Source organism: Pongo abelii, chromosome 6 (assembly GCF_028885655.2).
Source record: "Pongo abelii isolate AG06213 chromosome 6, NHGRI_mPonAbe1-v2.0_pri, whole genome shotgun sequence".
Taxonomy (NCBI): Eukaryota; Metazoa; Chordata; class Mammalia; order Primates; family Hominidae; genus Pongo; species Pongo abelii.
Genome location: NC_071991.2, coordinates 94,354,834 through 94,377,645, shown reverse-complemented (window position 1 = coordinate 94,377,645; position 22,812 = coordinate 94,354,834). Strand labels below are relative to the sequence as shown.

General features: G+C 34.1%; 1 protein-coding gene across 4 annotated transcripts in view; it reads right to left on the bottom strand.

Annotated features, from left to right (window-relative positions):
- The window catches only part of CACNA2D1 (calcium voltage-gated channel auxiliary subunit alpha2delta 1), a 498,772-nt gene that overhangs the window by 209,845 nt on the left and 266,115 nt on the right, over positions 1 to 22,812 (bottom strand). For all 4 annotated transcript variants that reach the window (XM_024249257.3, XM_024249260.3, XM_024249259.3 and 1 more), the window contains 1 exon segment: positions 16,118 to 16,177. In XM_024249257.3, the coding sequence (XP_024105025.1) occupies positions 16,118 to 16,177 (60 nt within the window).

Sequence of the window (22,812 nt, the reverse complement as noted above, 5' to 3'; positions counted from 1 at the left end):
CTCATGTCAAATTGTAATCCTCAGCGTTGGAGATGGCGCCTGGTGAAAGGTGACTGGATCATGGGGCAGTTTCTTATGAATGGTTCAGCACCATCTCCTTGGTGCTGTACCCATGGGAGTGAGTTCTCAGAAGAACTGGTAGTGTAAAGTGTGTGGTACCTCCCTCCTCCCCTTTCTGTCTTGCTCCTGCTCCCACCACAGGAGTTGCCTTGCTTCCCCTTGCCTTCTGCCGTGATAGTAAGTTTCCAGAGGTCTCCCTAGAAACCAAGCCGATGTCAGCATTATGCTTGCTGTACAGCCTATGGAACCATAAGCCAGTTAAACCTATTTTCTTTTTAAATTATCCAGCATCAGGTATTTCTTTATAGCAATGCAAGAACCAACTAATACACCATTTCATACAGTACTCACCACAAATATTAAAAAGATATACACTATCACAATTTGCAGATGAGGAAACTGATGTTCAGGGAGGTAAGCCAATGTCTCAAAGTAAGTATGTACCAAAAAAGAAATCTGAATCCAGGTCTATCAACCACAAATGCTCAGGTTACTTCCTCTAGAGCAAATTTACATTTTCATTTACTAATATAACACTACAAACATACCATACATTTTTTGTGTAAATAAATATATTTATAAACAAGCACATCTAACTATAAGAATAATAAATCCTAAGTCTCTCAACTTCCATATAAAAAGGTTCCCTCCTGGAGCTTCCCAGGTGGTATTTTTTGCTATTAGCAAACAGAAAATTGGTTCATCAAAGCTAGATTTGACTCTAAAGTGGTCTCTGCTTCCACAAATCTCCCTACTACTAGCCAGCCAAAGCATAATGCTGGTGACATTTTAAAAAAATGACAAAGAGTGAAAAGGTGCAGAATATAAGATGTCATCAGCATGAAGAAAGAGTATAAAAATTACTGTCTTAATTACTGTGTATTTCGCAAAGAGCAGCTGAAACAGACAACTACAAGCTGAGGAAAAACACAGTCAAGCAATCAGTAAAATAATACTAAGAAACACATCCTGCATAGTAGTCAATGTATTCACTTTGATACTTTTAATAGTCATACATTGATATTTTTACTTACCCTCTCATCTAATTCTTGTAACACTCGATTTACTAAAAATTAAAAAGTGGGTTTAGAATTACAAATGAATTTTTATATCATCATAAGATTTGGTGTTAGCATATAAGGTCTAAAATATTTGTACATGAAATATAATTACATAATACTTAATGGCATAATTTTAAAAAATAATTTTAAATGAAATATGTTGGTATACCATGTAATTAACTTAATTTTCCATGCTTTTACTTTAATTCAGAAAATCTTGCTTTTAAATTTAGTAACAATCAGTGTCATCATGGCTATTTACTTGTTTTGTTGACTTCTCTTTACTCTAGGTTTCTATTTACTTTTGGTATCAGTTATCCCAGCAGGAAGCCCTTTATAACCCAACTGTGGGCCACAAATACGGCTCCAAGGGAGCCTGAAAGCAGTTACAGTTAAACTACTGCTATAGATCGGTCTTTTCCAAGGGAGAAACTGATAAATCAATCTTGAAGCAACTCAAATAGTTCTCTCTGTGTAATCAACTTTTGCTCTACATTCTCAAGTAATATATTGTTAGTCCACTTATTTTTAAAAAAGGAAATTATATATCTTCCCCATTTTGACTGTATATCTTTAAAAGTATATAAATAAGAACTACAATTTTAGTATAATAGTAAATAAATTTATTTTCTTTTACTAAAGGAGAGATCAATGTGCATAATATCAAGTATAATCAAGCTGTTAAACACTTTTTTTAAATCTTTTTCTTTGTGAACAGGTAAATTGAAATGACAAGCTGAGTAGATTTATCTTTTTCTTGAGTTAAATGTGGTTGAACTTTTTCTCAAAGGCCCCTGTTTATAAATGCATTATTAATCCGTCATGAAAGTTGCTTAAATGTTTTAGTTTCCACATTACCAAACTGACTAGCATCAACATAATTAAGTAAATTTCCTATCAAACCACACAATAAATGTTTTATATTCTTTGAAATAAAAATATTTTCATAAATTTAATTTGCTCAACAAGTAGCCTTGAATCTTACATCTTCTAAAGGAATGTAAAGCTGTTGGAGGATACGGCTCCATGGCTCCCCCAGCCATAGCTACGAACTATGGTACAATTGCCTATCTTTCTAAATTCACAAAGCTTGCAACATGGCCAAGTAATGCTTTTGTAGCTAGACCTTGGCTTTTCTTGTCATTGCTGTTTTTACTGTGAATCACAGAGCATGGCTCAAGACAATTTATAATCATCAATGAGATATCCTTGACATTTTCAGAATACTGTGAAAAGAAACAAAATCAAGAAGGCCATATAAAGCCCCCACACCAGAGAATCCCATGATCTAAATTTCTACAACATTCTCTTCATGCTTATCCTGTGGGCAGTTTGATGAAAATGGCTTATAATGTGATTTTATTGATTTGTGGATCAAAATTATTCATGTCTTTTTCTACCATATCCATGTATTTCACCATTTCCCATTGGCACCACAAACAAAGACTTGTGAGAAAGAAGAAACTTCGAGGATTAAAATCCAGGTTATTAAATTTATGAATCAGAACTTCAGAGAAAACCTTGTAAAAATAGAGACAATTCTGGGAAGCCTCAGGATCAATAAATAACAAACACCAATACTCTTTGTCAGATCATTTCATTTCCCTCCTAGCCAAAGAAGTAGGCTTAAGTTATCTTGAATATATGATCTAGTCATTTTCAGCATAGGATTTTGAAAAAAGAATTTAGCAATAGGGCCAAACAGATAGTTTAAAGTTATTACAACTTTCATTCTGTAATCTACTCTCTCCTGAGTGTAACTAATGCTCTTTGTTTCAAAACCCAAAATGCTCAGAACATAAATACCTCAGATTCTCAAATAAAAGTATGAAAAGATAAAATGTATTAGATTTCACCAATTGTTGAGTTCTAAGGTAACAAACTCCAACATTTATAGAAACACTAAGATTGCAGTAATGATCTCAGGACATTTCTAGAGCTTAAAAGTCATGCTGAATAAACCATATATGTTTACATACATATATATTCAGCATAGCTGAATATATATACACATACAAATGTTTACATATGAAAACATGTTTTCAGCATGCTGAATATATATGTAAACATCTATTTTGATAAACTGGATATTTATCAAAATGAATAAATTGGATATTCATTTGAGAAATTATATTCTTGCTTTGTACAAACATGTAAACTATATATATAATTTGTTTATAATATATGTTTCCATATATTTGTATAAAGCAAGAATACAATTTATCAAAATGGATATTTTTATTCTGTACTGCCCTCCTTACTTAATAGTTCACATGTATTCACTTTGCAAAGCTTTAAAAATGTGTTCCAATAGGGAATTAGCACTTTTGCTAACATAATCAGTCTCAATGAAATGTATTGGTAATGTGTATGTGAAATGTGTTTGATAATGACAGGTTGCTATATACCTTGCAGATTCCACTACAAAGCAAACAGGAGAAATGGAAACCAAGTTTAAAAAACAAAGTAAATTTGATTGCCAATAAAAGTTCAGTTATGTTTGTTTAGCCCACATGGGAATATCAGTTTGTAAACAATGTGACATTATTCATTTTCCTTTATTTAAGCCTGAGTCTACTCACCAAGTCTTAGGTGAATAATTTCAATTAAGTATCAAAATAACTTGTGCTATTGGTAACAATATTAGTCCTATTTTATTGATGAGGAAACTGTGGCTTAGAGGTTAAATAATTGGCTGAAAGTTACACGATGGAAAAATGACTAAATTTCTGTCATCTTGGCTGGAGGTCCTACTTATTAGAATATGTTACTTCTAAACATAATAGTTTTGATACTTCATGGCTCAAAAAATAAGACTTTATGTTAAACAGCAAATATCCTATTTAATAGAGTCAGATGCACAGTAAATTCTATGTTGTGTAATCAACGTATCTCATGTGCAAATGGTAACTTTAGGGTATCTGTTTAAATATCAGAGTATTTTCTGCTCTCTGTATTGCTGTACTGGTTTACATATTTTCTTTTCTTCATGTTTTCTAATAATTTAAAACCAGAATTTAGAATAGCTAGCAGGTATCTAGGGGATAATTAGATGCTGCATATATTTTCAGGAACACTTATGTTGACATTGACTATTTTGGCTTTGAAGTACAAGCTAATTGTACTACCTGCAGCTTTCTACTTTTTCCTAATAAATTCTAGCTGAAAAATATAAAACAATAAATCCCAGTAAGAAAGCAAAAATGGTAATCATCAAATTGCAAGAAAAACCATGATTTAATCCTTTTTACCCTAAGTCTTATCAACTGCTTGAATGCTAAAAAACTGACTGGAATGTTTGAAAGGAAGCACGCTTTGTAAGATATTTGAGACTATTCACCAAGTTTCCAAGCTACCTCAGCATCTTCTCCTTTTAATCTTCCCTATATTCCACCAAATCACTAGCTTATTCACAGATTCAGGAATCCATCCATATCCATATTTTTCAAAAGGTGAAAGAAGAAAGAAAAACTAACCAAACACATGAGATCCTAAAATAAAAGGAATAATACCCATTATTCTTCAGTCTCAGATAAATTACAGATCTGTTCTTCAAAATGCTGATGAGAGATGGCCCCAAAAAGTGAAAGAAAATAAAAGATAAAGGGGTTCAGAATCTCATGTTACGAACCGATATAAGTTGACAAGGAAGTTGCCAGAATACAGAGAAAAAAATCAGGTGAAAATAAGAATGAAGAAGAAAGACATGTACACAGCCAAAGCACAGATGCATATGAAAAGGACTTTATTAGTGACAGGCTTTAGGAAATCATGCAAAATGAAATGTTAAAAAAAAAGACTGTAATAAAGAGAAAATACCAGTTATGGAAAACAGAAAATGTAGCTCAATTAACGTGATGCTCCTGATGAAGAGAGAACACACACACACACACTCAAAATATGCAGAAAGATTATATCTCTGAAATAAAATTAAAACTTTAATATAACGACACCAATCAATCAAAAATAAGATGTATAAGATGTATTATTCCTACTTCAATCTCAAGAATGAAGAACGTATCATTCGGAAACCAGTGAGAAAAAAATCAGTTCAATTTAGGAGGAGTCTACGAACCGGAAACAGACTGATTTCAGACTTCCTACTACACTATGAATGACAAAAGACAGTGAAGCAATGTTGCAAAATGTTGAGGAAAATAATACATAATTAGCCAGGGCAACCTTCAAGTCCAAAAGGAAAAGGCCAGATATTCTCAATCATACAACAACTCCGGTTAGAGCATTCTACCGCCCTCCATGGTCAACATACTTAACGAAATCCAATCAAATTATGAAATTAAAAAGAAAAACATCAACAAAGAAATAAAGTAATGGAGGAGCTACCATAAAAGTGTTGCTGACAAAATTTAATCCATCAAAATATAGGATCAGTATCAAATACTATCAGAATTTTTATTATTATAGAACATAAGACAAACCTTAATGGAAAAGTAATAATTTAATAAGATTTGGGAGATACTTGGAAGGTGAGAAGAAATGCTCCATTACCCAGGGTGGAGTGCTGTAGCACAATCACTGCTCATGCCTCCCAAGTAGCTGGGACTACAGGTGTGTGCCACCGTGTCCAGCTAATTTGTTAATTTGTTGTAGAGACAAGGTCTCCTTATGTGGCCCAGGCTAATCTTGAATTCCTGGGCTCAAGTGATCCTCATGCCTTGGCCTCCCGAGTGCTGGGATTATGGGCAGGAGCCACCATACCTGGCCTTTTCTACTATTTTATAAAATTGTTTCTTAATTCCAAGAAAAAAATCTCATCATTCTCTTCTATTTAACTGACTAAAAATCTTATTTGCCTATGTGTATGCTGGGTCACTATTGTAGGGAAAAAATATATTTTCATCCCATTTTAGGTTCCATAGCTGAGACTCCTATAATAAGAGTTTAACAACAGAAAAGCTATACATTTACTTAATATAGGTTTTATGTGACAGGAGAGCCTTCATAAGGAAATGAAGACCCAAAGAAACAGGGCACCTTATGTATTTTTTATGCTAGGTTTGATGGGTAAGTGGATAGTTGTGGAAAAGTCTGATTGGATTCAAAAAGCTTGATCTAATGGAGATGAGCTGGGGGAAACTCAGCAAGACCTGTTTGTTGAGATTTTTCTTTGTATCCCTGTATCTTCAGAGATGAGGATGTTCCTTTCCTTCCTTTCTCTGGGGTTTTTAAAAAAATTATTATTATACTTTAAGTTTTAGGGTACGTGTGCACAACATACAGGTTTGTTACATATGTATACATGTGCCATGTTGGTGTGCTGCACCATTTAACTCGTCATTTAGCATTAGGTATATCTCCTAATGCTATCCCTCCCCCCTCCCCCTCCCCCCGCCCCACAACAGGCCCTGGTGTGTGATGTTCCCCTTCCTGTGTCCATGTGTTCTCGTTGTTCAATTCCCACCTATGAGTGAGAACATTCGGTGTTTGGTTTTTTGTCCTTGCAATAGTTTGCTGAGAATGATGGTTTCCAGCTTCATCCATGTCCCTACAAAGGACATGAACTCATCATTTTTTATGGCTGCATAGTATTCCATGGTGTATATGTGCCACATTTTCTTAATCTAGACTATCATTGTTGGACATTTGGGTTGCTTACAAGTCTTTGCTATTGTGAATAGTGCCTCAATAAACATACGTGTGCATGTCTCTTTATAGCAGCTGCTTCAGGAAAGAAAGATGTGAGGGAAGGTCAAAGAGACCTCTCTGCCCCCATGGTTTTCTTCGATTCCTTCTGCTTAAAATATTTTGGGGTAGCATGTACTGAACCTCATTATTAGAATTCTATAAAACAATTTTATGGATACCAAAGAATAGTGGAGTGGATTCTGATTCATAATTCGATTAATAATCTCAAGATCATTCTGCCTGCAGGATATGAATGTTTTTGGGGAAAAAATGGTGTTAGTGGAGATGAAGAGAAATGAATTCTTGCTTGATAAATTTTAGAGCTGGAATTGACAAAATTTGCAGATGAACTACATGTGGAGTTATGGCAGAGAGAGGAATTAAGATTACTCCTGAATTTGAGTGATATTAACTGGAGGAGAAAGTGATCCTTTGAGATGCAAAACTTAACAGAAGATCAGGATACTGATGGAGAAAAGTAATAGAAATTATAGTTCACTTGCGAATGTTAGTCTTGACATGCCAGTGAGACAGGTAAATGAAAACAGCAAGCATGTCATTGGATAAATGAGCCTAGAGCTCAGAAAAGAGGTTTGGGTGTAATTGTACGTAAATCCACCAATATGGATCAAGTGTCCTTGGAGGAATATGGGCATTAAAGATGAGAGGGCAAAGATTGTGCCCTAAATTTAGACAATATTAAAGACACAGAGGTACTGCAAAGGAAAAGGTACCAATAAAGACTGAAAAGGAATGGGTAGTGAAAAGTAGGAAATCAGGGAAAGTGGGGTTTCCTGATAACTACGAGAAGTGTTTGAAGAAAGGAAATATAGTAAGTGGTGCACTAAAATGATGAAAAAACTTGAAGTGTGAAGATAAATAGAACATGCTCATTCAATTTGATGACACAGAGGTAGTTGTTAACTACAAAGAAGAGCTTCACCATAGATGAAATTTAAAGTCAGATTGGAGTGGGCTGGCCAGTGAGTAAAGGTGAAAATGTGAAAACTGCAGAGGTCCATATAACTTTTGGAGGTTTGCAGTATAAAACAACAAAGAAATGTGGCAGAGCTAGAAGGGGTAATAGATTTTTTTTTTCTTTTTAACGCTGGAAGATACTAGAGCTAGTATGTATGTGGATGAAAAGATGAAGTGAAAAAACTTTTTGATTAAAGAAAGAGAAGATAGCATAAGAAAGAAATCCACGGCTAGGCTGGTTTGGAAGGTTGGAAGTTGATGAGACTATCCACAGAAGGCATGAGCTTTAAAGGAGGAGGTCATTTTGCACAGCAGGGGAAAGCTGGTCATTCCTTTCAATTCCTATAGCATTTCTTTAATATGTAAACAAATCCAGTACTAACATCCAGCTACAAACTTCTTAAGAACTTGAAGAAAAATGTAGATGAATATTCTTTAGGATTTTTTCTTTTTTGAGAGACTTTAAATTTAAATAACAGACCTCTCAAAAGCATCTTCTTTCTACTTAGAGACATCTTTTCTGACTAAGCTTCTGGTTGCAATATCCACTCTCTCAACCCCAATCCAGACGCTTTTCAGTACTCTGGACAAATATTATCTCTCCATTGAAACCAGTCTACTAAGCCCTCAGTCCCCGGGGTCAGCTTTCCTGGGTAGCTCCCAATGTCAAAACGTATTCCACTAGTGACTGCACCCCATGCCTATGTTAATCATCTGTGCCTTATACTTTGCTTCCTTATTTTAAAGCTTCAATTTTCACTGTAGTGTCAATCCTTTAGAAAGAAAACTCTCAGGCCAGGCCTTCAAGTCCTGAAGGAACATTTTCTCTTTCCCACAGTAATATTAACAAAGCCATTAATATATCTATAACGCCACTAAATTGAAATTATTCCAGCATCTGATGTTATTCTTCATACAAAAATTATCTCTGGGAATACAGTGATTTCCCTAGGGTTCTGTTCTGAAGGATTGACAATAAATGGAAATATATATTAGTCTCCACATTTTCCAACTTCTTTGAAGAAATACAGCTGAAAGGAGATAGTCCTATATATTAAAATTATCATTTTTAAAGACTTGCCAAAATTTTAGGCATATTTATATAAATTATCTCATTTAATTTAAACACAACTTTTTGGAGACATGAAAGTATATAGCAATAGGTCCCCTCTAGGATAAACCTGAATGATAACAATATATGTTTGGAGATGGCAAGTTATCAGGAATCTCTTTTCATGCATTCAGTTCCTGGAGGTCATCTGATTATTGTTTCCTAAAGAAGGAGAAATATATGGACAAGAATGCATAGGGACATTGAGAAGATGAGGGTAAAGTAAGAAATAAAGACACACAAAGAAAGGTGTTTCTGCCTTTAGAGAGAGAATGATTAAATAAATGCTGAATGAGCCGTTTTCTTCAGAACTTTGTGACACAGGTAGTATGAGAAAGAGCTTCAGGTCTCTTATTAAAAAGCTTTTGGGTTGGAAATAGGGGCATTCACCCCATTTTTGCATACAGCACATTGAATCCAGCTCAAAGACTTCACAGTTTTGGATGTTGCAATGGCAAACATAGCACAACAGTAATAGGAGCTGGCAGATGCTCACTAGACTAGGCAAATATCCATCAAGAGACTGTGCCAACTTGCTTGTGAAAACCTGAGACAAACCCTGGGGTTTCTAGAAATATCTTCCTTGGAAGAGAGATAGTACTCACAGAAGCAGAGAAAGACAATTATCAAGCATCTTGCAGTAATAATTATGCTGCTGGAGATCACAGAGCCAAGTGTTTTTAGATTAAAAAAATTAATATTCAAATAGGCTATTTTGATAAAAGTGCACAGCAAGTTGTTGGCAGAGCTAAAATCTGAAGTAGATTTGCACAACTCCAAGACTGAGGCGCCATGACTATACCAAAGCTGCGTACAAATATATTCAGACATGTAAAAGTGCAGTTCAAATTTTCATTATCTCCACAGTAATATTGACAATAATGCTTACAAGCAAAAACAGATATCCTAATACTACAAGTAATTATTTTTGAATAAAAAAATCGTATATAGGCTACTCTGGCATATATTGGACTAGACCATGGTTTTCTTAGTAATACATTAGCCACAGTTTTATCCCCAAGAAGTTTATATTTTAGCAGTTAAAAGTGAAGAAAGGAAAACTATACAGTGAGCTATACTTGAATTAAACATATATTGGGCATTGGGGAGCATATAAAACAGAAAGAACATTGTTAGACAAGAAATCTAACATTGGTTGATCAAAAATATGAAGAAATTGGAGAAAGAAGAGATTTCTAGGCAGAGATTATCAAAAGGTCTGAAAGTGAAGAAAAGAATATTGTTCTAGGGAAATGTCCAGTAATTTACTCTGCTTTGAGCTTAGAATTTCAGGACAGGAGTAATAGCTGCTGGAGAGATTATGCAATACAAAATTTAGGAAAGGCTAGATGGGGCCAGGTCATAAAGGGCTTAGTATACCCTAAATATACACTATTAATAAATGGAGAGTCACTGAAGATTTTTGAACAAGGATACGAAATGGATGGAAATACGTATATGGAGTAAATCTTCTTAGATTATGCATTAAATGAAAATTGCAGTAATTTGTAATGCTTTTTTTTCTTATTTTTTTATTTTGCAGTTCAGAAATACAGTACACTCCCATTTTAGTGCAAATAAGCAGTATACAACAATTTTAATAAAATGTAGCTCAAGTTACAGAGAGGCTAATGAAATCGAAGTTCAAAAACCCTCTTTTGACAGCTGCAATTTGGTACCAGCTGGTGGCAGTAATCTACTCCAGTCTAAACATCAATCAATGAGGATGATTCAGCTCTGCATGGCTGAAATTTTTAGAACATTGGCAGCAATCCCAGGAATCTCCCAATAATTTAGCACTATTTTCATCATCTCAATCCCAGGATACTGAAGCAGCGGATTGGTCCTGAAAATATAGAGAACCACCTTCTACCTCCCCATTTCCTAAGCCAAGGGTGTTTGTCCTCTTTTAATTTTTCCCTCCTTCCCTGAGAGGAGAGGGAAGGAAGAGAAAGAAGGAAATTTACCCAGCCTCATTTACATGTACATGTGCATTATCACAGGACATATCATCATGATGCTTGACTGCAGGGGCTTCCACTGTACTACCACGTACTATTGTCATTTTGGCTTTAATAGAAATGGAAAGTGAGGTCAGTAAAATCATTAGAAAATATTAAAAATTGTTAACTGTGAAACCAGTGTTTTTGCCTAGGTAATTAATGATTAAATATTTTGCTTCTTTTCAATATAAAAAAAAAGAGATAGTTATGCTGGGTGATAACCTAACAATTTAAAGCCCATGGTTAATATTTTTTACGCTGGTGTTGTAATACTCTTACCATGGCATTTATATGTATGCATGAACAAAAACAGTAAGGCACACAAATACGCCTGACTCCTTTACATTACATTGGTTTTCCAGAATTTGGGGGTAAATGAGTTTTGCATTATGGCTTTTAATCTATCTTTATGATGAAGATAAAGTCTCAAGACTTAAAAAGCCGTAACAAAAAATTGTTTCCCTACATAGCAGAAATGTTGCAAAAACATTAAAATATGCAGGCTCTTGATTTCAAGAGTGTTTCAACCAAAGGTGGAAACTAAGAAAGACTAAATAAAGCCAGAGTCTAAAATCATTTTGGTGATCTATTAAAATTCACTTATTTATTCATTAAGACAATGCTACGCCCTCACTTTTTATCCCTAAAAGTCAGTTCTTTCAATATCCAAGACCTCATACCAAGTGACTGTGTGTCTTCGATTCTAAGTAAAACAAATACAGTGTGTTTTCCCATTCCACATATTCAAAAGTGTTTCTGCTACAATCAATAAAAACGATGCAGTTTCATGAAATGAATAAGGATAGATGAAATGATTAAATACATAATGCCGGTGCCTATTAGTTTAACTCGCATAAACACAAAATTTAAAATATCAACATTTCAAAATATGATTTGGCAAAGTAATTTTAATATTATAAAATTAAAGCTATAACTGGAGAACTAAATTAGCCTGACGGACACTCACTAACATACAACTTCACTAGAAACATTTTCACCTTCTAATTTACTTTGTGAAGCTGAAGCTAAAAGGGACTCTTCAAATGTTTTATTTACCGGCCAATTTCTAGACGTCTGTACTCTGCCTGCACAGTAACAAGCTGGTGCTAATAAGCCATACATAAAGATCCTACTTATTAAAATACAAATTAGACACCCCTTATGTTTATACATGTGTAAGTACAATTAATATTGCAAGCTTCCTTGGAAACAAAATTGCTTTAGTTAACCAACCATTGCAATGCAATCAAATGAGATTTGAAATGCAATTGGAAAAGATCTGTTTGGTAGAAATAGCAATTATTTCATGCGGAACAATTAGCTTTCCAAGCTCTTTTTTGCTTCTCCCACCTGCTCTTAATAGAATAATTTGTCCATCATAAGTGACATGAAATGTCACCTTTAACACCCGTAAGTTGTATGGAGACCTAGAAGGCAGCTGGTATACATAGCTTATTTACAAATATTAGTTTGAACTTGTAAATGCATGACCACATAAATCTTAATCCATTTAGAGTGTACGCCCTTTGTTCCCTCAATTGCATATCCAGTTGGGAATTGAATGGAGCTGAGAGAGAGTGTGAGTTGCATGAGCCCTTTGTTGTTGCCAGCATATTAGTGCTTTGCCTTTTGTTCTTGTTGTTCATGAGATGTCTCTACATTACACAGCAGGGAATGTTAATCAACATTTTGCCTAAGTAATATTAATGAAACTTGCCTACTTACACTTGAGGGAAGAATCAGAATATTACATTGCTCTTTGAAATGTTAATGTACCTTTTAGGAAATTATGTCTGCCTTCTAAATCATCTTAGTGTTAAATTATTAAAGGATGGCATTAAAGAAATATTGCACCGATGCACATTGTTAAATACCTTAAAAGATAAAAGAATTATAAAGTTTAAAAGAAGGACCTTTTGAAAGATGATAAAATTTATCTTCAAATTAACCATTTTTAAATGTTTGGTTAAAATATTGAGAAAATTTACAATTGTTTTGTGTGCTTTCACAAAACAAGAGATTTAATGTTAATGATTTCTAAGTTCCAACCATGAATTTGAACTGTATTCTGCTCTGGTCTTGAAGGATTTATTTAACCTTGCTGTATCTGTGCACTAAAGCACCATCTAGTTTATTAGGAACAAAAAAAAAGCTGAGAGGAATGTATTATTTTTGTACTTTTTACTTATTTGAGTCTTAAGATTAGATAGTCTTCATCGAGGTTCTATTCTCCAAGCACAAAAATGACCACTATCTAAACCTTCTATCACTCTGTGGCATTTCAAAGGGAAGGGCTATCATAAAACCTATGTATGGCTGCCAAGGTAAGATATGGGAAATAGCAATTCTCAATGTGCAAACTGTGACAGACGTGTGTCCTGTCAACATCATTCACGGTCCTTCAGGAAGGATGCTCAGGAAATGAGTTGACAGGACTCTAAGTGGTCTAGCTTGTTTTCCCTTTAACAATCTCTTTTGATGTCAATCAGTATATTGATAGGCCCTAAATAAATTGTGAGGTAACCAAGGGGGAAATTAGGAACAGAATTTGTTCAAGAGTTCTCCCACATGGTGACCACTATTTGCTAAGAATTCCTAATACTTACTGGGCAAACAATTCATTTTCTATTTCACCACAGAAGATTTAGTCATGGCTTTTATATTATTGTGGGACTGATTTGTCCTCTCACACAATGTTCTTTAGCAGTACTGCTACTCGGATATAGGCACTGAAAAAGTAGAAAATAGGGGTTACATTTCAAGATAATTTTTTTCACTTTTTGACATCTCTAAGAATATAGCATACAATTGCGGATGCATCATAATTTAAGTGGCTTTTTTGGTGGGGGCTGGGGGGCGATGGGGTCTCTCTCTGTTGCCCGGGCTGGAGTGGTGCAGTGGCATGATCTTGGCTCACTGCACCCTCCACCCCCCAGGTTCAAGTGATTCTCCTGCCTCAGCCTACCAAGTAGCTGGGATTACAGGCACGCACCACCACGCACAGCTAATTTTTGTACTTTTAGTGAAGATAGGGTTTCTCCATGTTGACAAGGCTAGTTTCGAACTTCTGGCCTCAAGTAATCCACCCACCTTAGCCTCCCAAAGTGCTGGGATTACAGGTGTCAGCCACCATGCCTGGCCAAGTGGCTTTTTCTTAGAAATAAGTAAAATAAATAGAATGACTGAGTGCCTTACAATTGATGATTTACATTCAATAAAATATGGTAATAGCGAACTTGAACTGAGGGTTTTTGTGTTATGTTTGTGTTGTGGTCACCCATTACCTCAATATGGAAAACAAAATCATTGCCAAACGTTAGCGTTAATGAGCCCAATATTAAAGAGTTCACAATATATCTAGGAAATGAAACCTTATGTCTAGAAATTAATAAATAACAGTTAAATCAAACAACAATGATATAGGCATTACTACAACCCTACTTGCCAAGTTTTTTTTTTCCACATTATTGCTCCTTAGAAAAGTGAAAACAACATACAACTAATAAATGACTACTTAAAATACTACCAAATGACTTTAATGCAAAGAAAAAGGGTGTTTTGAACAGGGAATGTATAATCTATATATTTCAGAGGCTGATTTTGTGTGTCCGTTTTGAGTTCTCCGAATTACTGAAGATTCAAATTAAACAGCACCAAGGGTATTATATCTATGCTAGGCAGAATACATGATCTAGCCATACATCTATTATGACTTTACGCTGCTTTTACCATGCACGCTTTATGTTGTGGGAGATAAGGGAAGAGTAATTTATACTTAATGTTGTTAATCAAACATATATTTAGCTAGATTTGTTTTGCTGCTTTTTGCCTATTTGCAAAAACAAAAAAAAATCGTTTTTATCTAAAAGCAACTAAGTATATTGTAAGCCTCTTCATTCACTAGATGAGCTTACAGTTTGCTCGATGCTCTAGGAGCTTATGTTTTTAGCTTAATCATTGATTTTTTTCCTTAATATATCATGGATGGCAAATTGATCTTTATTAACCTGTGTATGATAAAGGTTGTAGACAAAGCCAATACCTACATAATATGAATACCAATCAAGTTAAGTGATATGATCAGTTTAGTAGAGAATCAAACAAACTGGCAGTTGTCAAATAGAGTCTCTCATTAGTAGACTGTTTAAAATATATAAATTAGTGATAAACAGTAAAGATAATATCACAAGTATCAAGAATGGAAGACTATTATATAAGTGAATTAAAAATTCACTAATAAGTGAACTAAATATCATTTAGTGCATTTTCCTTTGATATTCAACATACAGACACAAAGAAGTGCTAATTCCTAAACCTCAGTTTAGTGTCTACTGAAGCACAACTACATACCTTCAAATTTGAGACTTCTGCTTTGCAAAGAGTACAATTAAGCTGTTGCTCACATTCTAAATCTATTTTAAATTTGGGAAGGTAGAGGGCAGTTCGTTATATCCCCAAAATGAGTTGTCTGTAAGTTTTCTGTGATCAGAAACTATAAAGATTTTCTTTCACTACAACTATAATCACTCAAGTATGTAACAGAAGTACTTTCTGATTATTAAGGAAATATTTTTTTTTTTTTTACTGTGCCCCTTGGCTATAAGAGGATATGCAGACCTTATCACAAGGAGAATTTCTGCTATTTCTATAAACTAGTAACTCTTAGTTCATAAAACAAGTTTATTAAGAAAAAAAAAAAAAACAAGCAACTGCTAATGTCAGCTGACATTTCTCAAAGTAAGCCAGAGTAGAAGAGAGATTACTTCTAGCTAAAGTGAAGCAAATTAAATTTTAAGAAGTTGAATATACTCATTCTCACTTTCATCATATTGCCCACCATCAAGGTGATTATAATATGTATACTGCTTCTTACAAACTCAAAGTAGTTAAAAGCAACTTTTTCCAACTTGTATATTCATAATATCAACAAAAAATATTCAGATATTAAAATTTAATGCTATTTTTAATGTATTTTATAAATAATGTACCTTTAATTATGGGAGAACATTTCAAGGGTTTTAAAGGTTTTTGTTGTTGTTGTTGTTTTTGGTAATATGGAACATAAGAAAGTACATTTTGGCTAACTTAATTGGCCCTGATTATCCAAAAGCAATTTCTTTAAAAAGCAACAAGTATGGTTATTTCTAATCCCACAACATCATAAGATTCCATCATTAAAATATATTTTAATATGAACATAATTATCCATACACAATATGTCAAGCTACTTAAATCAAGTAGTTAAAAGGGGTTCTTACTGCAAAATCTTCCCTCCACTGGTGAGCTGCTTGAACTTTCTCCGCTTCCAATGCCAGGCGCTGAAAAACAAACAATAAATCTTAGAATTCTAATGACCACATAATATGGAATTGTTATATAAAATGCATGGGCTTTCTAATCAATTCTGAGGACATAAAAAGCAGAAGATGATCCTTATTTATGATTCATAAATTCTAAATCATTTAGTAATCTAACCTACTAAAGTTGATGTATGTATACTTACTCTTCAGCAATATAAATATACTATTCTTGAATACCATTAAGTTTGTTACCTCTGCCATCATCAGCTATAGTGTCCTCTATGAGTGCTCTCTTTCAATGACTAATACTTCAGTTTTTAGAAAAAAAACCTGAGTATATTAATTTTCATAGAATCTTATTTTTAGTAAATACCTTTGGAGCATACATTTCTCTTAAAAAATGACATTGAGAGATTAATATGCACTAAACATTCTACTAGGCACCTTCTTAAATGCATATTGAGTTTTTACCAAAAGCCACAAAAGCTGAAATAACTTCGCCTTTGATGAAGTACATCTTTAGTAGTTCTTTCAGTGATAATCTTTGATAGAGGATTTGTGCATCTGAAAATTGCTTTATTTCACCTTCAATCGTGTATGCTAAAGTAGTTAAGAATTATAAGCCAATTTTTTTCCTATAGCACTTTCGAAATGCTATTCCATTAAGTTCAGTGGGAGATGACACTGCTAGTGTCAGCCTGCCAATCACTTTTTATAAACTTTTTTTCCCCTACTCCAGTAGCTTTTAGACTTTTCTCTTTGTATTTTTCAACTTCACTAGGATGTTCTCCATGTGATAGGCTTTCATAAGACAGTGACATTTAATGGTTAGGAACACAGAGTTGGGGACCCGACTGCCCAGATTTGAATACCAGCCCTTGCAAACTACTAGCTGTGCAACCTTGGGAAAGGTTAAGACTCTTCTCCCATTCTCTCATGTGAATAATGTGAAAGCCTGCCTCATGGCTTATTGGAAGGACTAAATGAATTACAAAGTGCTTAGAACAGTGCCTGGCACAGAGTAAACAATATATATTTCAGCTATCAACTTCAAAGAGTAATCGTTCTGTTTTCTCCCTGGATCCCCTTGAGAAAATAGTGCAGTGTTGAGTTTATTTGTGGTTTGCCTTATGCAGCTAGAAGATAGTGATAAAACTGAGCAAACAGAAAAGTAAATATAATAAATATACTAAACTCACTTACTAAGGTATAGAAATTATCAGGTTAGGTTTAAAAAATTACAAATCTCAGAGTCATTTATTGATTCATGCTGTTTGTGATCTATGAACTATTCCTCAGCATAAGTTCTTCCTGTGGAGGTCCAGTCTACACTGGATAAACATCCTTCTAGACCAGTTTTTATATTAATGTATTGGCTTCTATCCCTGTGATTTATTATAATCTATTCATTTTTCTAAGCTGTTGCATAGGTTTTATCAGTGACTCTGTAATATTGCCTAGCGGGAGATCTCAATTTAAGAGTCTCAAAGCTAAATTTACGTGAAAATCTATCATACTGTGCCAAAAGGACAATGGTTTTGTTTTTCACTACTAGGCAGAAATGGAGTATATAAGAAGCTAGGAAATGTTAGAAATTGTACCACATAGAGTAACCAAAAGGCGGCTCCCTCTCCCTACGAAAACAAAAAACTAAACAGCAAAGCCAAAAGACAAGCATATACATTTCAGGAACACTGCATCATAATACTTTTAGAAACTCAACTTCAAATGAAAAATGAAGCAAAACATGAATAAAATGGCAAAAGGAATGGAAATGGAAGCAACTCTTTTATAGAAACACTTCAGTATGGGAAGATAAGGAAAGAGAAGACAGAATGACAAAATAAGCATGAAGGCTTTTTCTTTTTTTCTTTGTTTTGATATAGGGTTTCACTCTGTCTCCCAGGCTGGAGTACAGTGGTGCAATCATAGCTCACTGCAGCCCTGCAGCCTTGACCTCCTGGGCTCAAGTGATCCTCCCACTTCAGCCTCCTAAGAAGCTGGGACTACAGGTGTGCATCAAGAAACCCGGCTTTTTTTTTTTTTTTTTTTTTTTTTTTTTGGTAAAGATGGGGTCTCAAACTCCTAGCCTCAAATTATCCTCCTATCTCAGCCTCCCAAAGTGCTGGTATTACAGGCATAAGCCATCCTGCCTGGCCAAAGACATGCCCTTGACAAAATTTGCAATGTAAATCTTCCCCCATTTAAAAAAAAAGTAGTGTAATAATAATAACCAAACTTTTACATGTATGGGCAAAAAAAAAAAATTCTGGAACTTAAAATTCTGCATAAAATACTAAACTTTTTTAGATTAAGAAACATTAGAACTCTAAAATGTCTTTGTGTCTTAAAGAAGAATATTAAGATTTTTCTTCAGAATACACAGGAGGATGCTGTTTCAGCAAACAAAACACACCAGTGAGCATTCACCCACAGGGCTATGGAGTTTCCAAGGTACCAGCTATAACTCTACCAGATCTTTCCTCCTTCGGAGTGCATAAGAAAGTGCAATTCAACTGATCTGACCCAGAATCACGTGGCTTATGACATGAACATAATCCATATTTAGTAAGTTATAGTGACAGTAATCATCACAGTTAACTATTTCCAGAGAAACAGAATAACAGTGGCAACAAACTATAACACAATTCCCTAGGAGGAAGAGAGTCCAAATCAGCTTTATTTATATGTATTTTGAACACTAATTTTATTTTATAAAGTAAATGCCCCGTATTGCAAGACTCTGAAAAAGTTTTTAGAAAAATAAAGGCATGAAGTTATGTATAGCAAAGAAGTTATATATTTTAAAAGGCTGCTGTGAAGCTTGAAAGTTGCTAAATTTCATATCCCCAGGTTGGAATTTTAGAAATACATAATCATGAAAACTCTACTCCTGTTAATTTCTTTGTTCATGAAGAAATTAATAAATATTTTTACCTAGCAAATTTCATGACAAAGCATATCATACTAAACTTTAGATACTTAGTCTATCTGGGACTAGAGTCAACAGTCACTGGGTGGTGCTATTTCTTGCAGCAAAAAACCAGCCAGTCATTACTTATAGAAAACTGACATGTCTTCTAGACACTTTAAGCCTTTAATTCACTTCTGTTTTGGTCAAGTGACATTTTATTTTTAAAGCTAATGAGCTACCATTAAATGGCACCGGTGAATTGTGTTAAGGCTGTCAAAGGCCAGGCGCATGGTTCATGCCTGTAATCCCAATACTTTGGGAAGGGGAGGCGGGTAAATCTCTTGAGGCCAGGAGTTCAAGACCAGCCTGGGCAGCATAGTGAGATCCTGTCTCTAAAAAAATAACACAATTAGCCAGGCATGGTGGCATGTGCCTATCATCCCAGCTACTCAGGGGGCTGAGGCAGGAGGGTCACTTGGATCCAGGAGTTCAAAGTTACAGTGATCTATGATGGTACCACTCCACTGCAGCCTGAGCTATAGTGCAAGACCCTGTCTCAAAAAAAAAAAAAAAAAAAATTAAAAAGAGACACAAAATACCCAATAAAAAATGTGAGTATCTCTGCTCAGTAGAACATCCCTGTTTCCATAGTTGGCTATATAAGTATATCCTGTAACAATAACTTACTTCAGAAAAAAAAAAGAACATTTTTCTGATTTATGGCACAGCATAATATAGTATAAGACCTTAAAACCAGACTAAGCACCACACAGAAATAAAAATCCTGGATTACAATGAATACCTATGAGAAAAATTTGAAGATTAATTCTGCTAATATTAAGATATTCAGCAAGGTTTATTAAATGGCTTTATTGTAAATGAGATACCACATGTATATATGAAAATCCTTTGGATATCAAATAAGTATTTATGCAAAGTAATAGATGTGTTAAGAATGTATACATCCCTACCTACCTATTGGTTTGAACATTTAAAATAGAAAATCACTGTAAAGATTTTAAGGACTTACAACTATAACAAAATAGACTTGACCCCAGACTTTCTGACTCCAAAGCTTATGCTCCTTCCACAAGACCATTCTTTAGATTCCCATAAAACTCATCACAGTATATATGAAGACAGAGTAGTATCAAAATCAAAACACTAGTAGAATTCAATTTCAGGTTAATAAAAAAATCCCCAGCAAAGTTTTAGAAATTACTAAAAAATGAAAAACAAAGCCAGCAGCAACAACAAAAATCACATTTTAGTTGGGAACCATCTTTACAGGTCTTGTCCTCAAATCCTGGGAGATTATTGCTAATCAGTAAGAACGCTTTTGCTATGCAGTGGTCTGCAGGGAGAAGGATAGAGAATGAAGAGGTTTTATCAGATCAGAGAAAGATCAGCTCCCTTGAAGGTCTATTCATTCTCAACCTTTACTTTCTGTCATATCTTCATCTTTTCCATTAGTGTTGAATTCTGTCAGGGGATATAAACTTCTATAAAAGCAGTATTATACAGTATATAAAGATATAATTCTACTATCCTAATCAATATCCACATATATTTTTCCAAAAAAATAGACTATTTTCCAAACATGTAAGTAACTTGCTTCCTAGATTGCAAATTTATTGCAAGTTAAAGATAAAACTTGCTTTCTGAAATTATGAGAAATTTTCTTTTGATAGCTTTAAAAAGAAACCATCAGGGATCATATAACAGTTCAGTTACACTCCCATAATGTTGGTACTCTTGTTTATATACAAAGATTTGACTTACAGACACCATTTAAACAAATATCACTAAATTTCAAAACAATTTCTTCAGCTAATGTAAGTCAAGATTTTCCTTTTTAATAAAAGGTAATAGAGACCTACAACAGCTAATCCAAATAAAATATGCATGTATTATATGATTACTCTTCAAACAGTTAACACCCAATAAAGATTAGCAAATTCTTGTATTATACCTATGTTGACAATTCAATTAGCATTCTAGGAGCTTCACCTACTATTTTCATCAAAAGGTTCTTAGCATATCAAAAGGATCAGGATAATCATTTGAATTTTCTAACAATACCTACTGAAAACAGCAGACTTTAGGTGAATGAACAGACTTCAGTGTTTGAAAGAAAAGCCTACAGATACAATCAATTACTTTGGATCTATGGTATAATGAACATGCACTTGTAAATCAGACAGATCTGGTTTCCAATTCTGGTGCTGCTTTTCACTAACAAGAAAATTTTAGGTAATAAAGCTAACAATTTTGCATCTAGGATTTTTTTAACCTTACATTTTCTACTTGGCATTCTATATATCTAGCATAATACAAACTCAGAACCTGACAAACATGAACCCACAGAATAGGCTATGTCAGAACTATAATCACCAATGACCTCTTCAACACGTAAATATGAGCGAAATAAATGAAAAAAATCTTAGTAGTCCTTAAGTTTTCACTGCATTTTACCCTGCAGGAAAGCTCTGGTCTATAAAACCATAGGGTAACCAAAAGCATATGCAATTCAGGGAATACAACAGTTCAGTTCAGTAAAATAAGTTCAATTTTATTTTATTTTTACCACAAATAGAATAAGAAAGCAGAGAAGATCATTGTGTTCTGCCTATGACACCTTATTTTTTCTGAAGGGCGGGGAAGGGTATAGTATAGGCAAGGTGTGACATTTCTTCAGCATTTCTTATGCTGATAGGAAGTCTTGAAGACCTCAACAGACATAAGAGCATAATACTTCCATGAATATTTAGTATAATAGTCCATCACAAAGGTAAAATGTTCTTTTTCCAATAACCTTAACCAGATAATGGGAAACAATGCAGTTTAAATTCATATAAACATGTATGTTCAGCAGAATTCTACCAAAGGCTTCTAAACAATTTATTATATCCTAGTGAACAAGGATTTTACTATGAAAATCTTAATGTGTAGAGAAATTGCTCTGTATGTTTAAACCACATGTGCCATACTTACAGATTGTAAAAAATGTTTCTATAAAGAAATATTATTAGTGCTTTGAAAAGGTTCTGTTAGCTAAAGAAGCCAGGCTGGAAACTGGGATTTGAGGATTAAAAGTTATAAAATGTAAACAGACTAACCAAGATGAGTTAACTTTGGCACATTTCAACACTTGATAATTGTAGCAACTAGATAAATACCCTGACTACGAGGAAAAGTTATTTCTAGGACAAGAAGCCTAGTGTGTTTACTTCTATTCAATAAACATTTACTAAGGCTCATTATATGCAAGTTTACAGAATAAAAAATATAAGACAAAGTTTTATCAACTATGCTTCTAAAGGGACCTTATATTCATATACCATACACATCATATGCACTCACACATAATATCATGTGGTCAGCGTTTTACAGATGCTTTCTCAATAGTTAAACTATACATGCTTTATTCGTTTTACTTTATTTCAGTGGCCTCTGCCACATGGAGAATACAATTTTAAAGTACTGCTTCTATCATGATGCAAATATCTCAAAGAACAGGAAGGATTCTAAAAATAGTATCATTAGCCAATGACAAGATGTAGCTACAGGTCTCTTTTTTTTTTTTTTTTTTTTTTTTTGGCCTGGCGGGGGGCGGTGGTGGAGGGTATCGGAGAGGCTAAAAATACTGAAAAGCACAGAAACAAACAGTATTGAACCTACCACCCCAGAATTCACCTTGATCTTTATATTTGCTTTATAACTGTTTATGTAAGAAAAA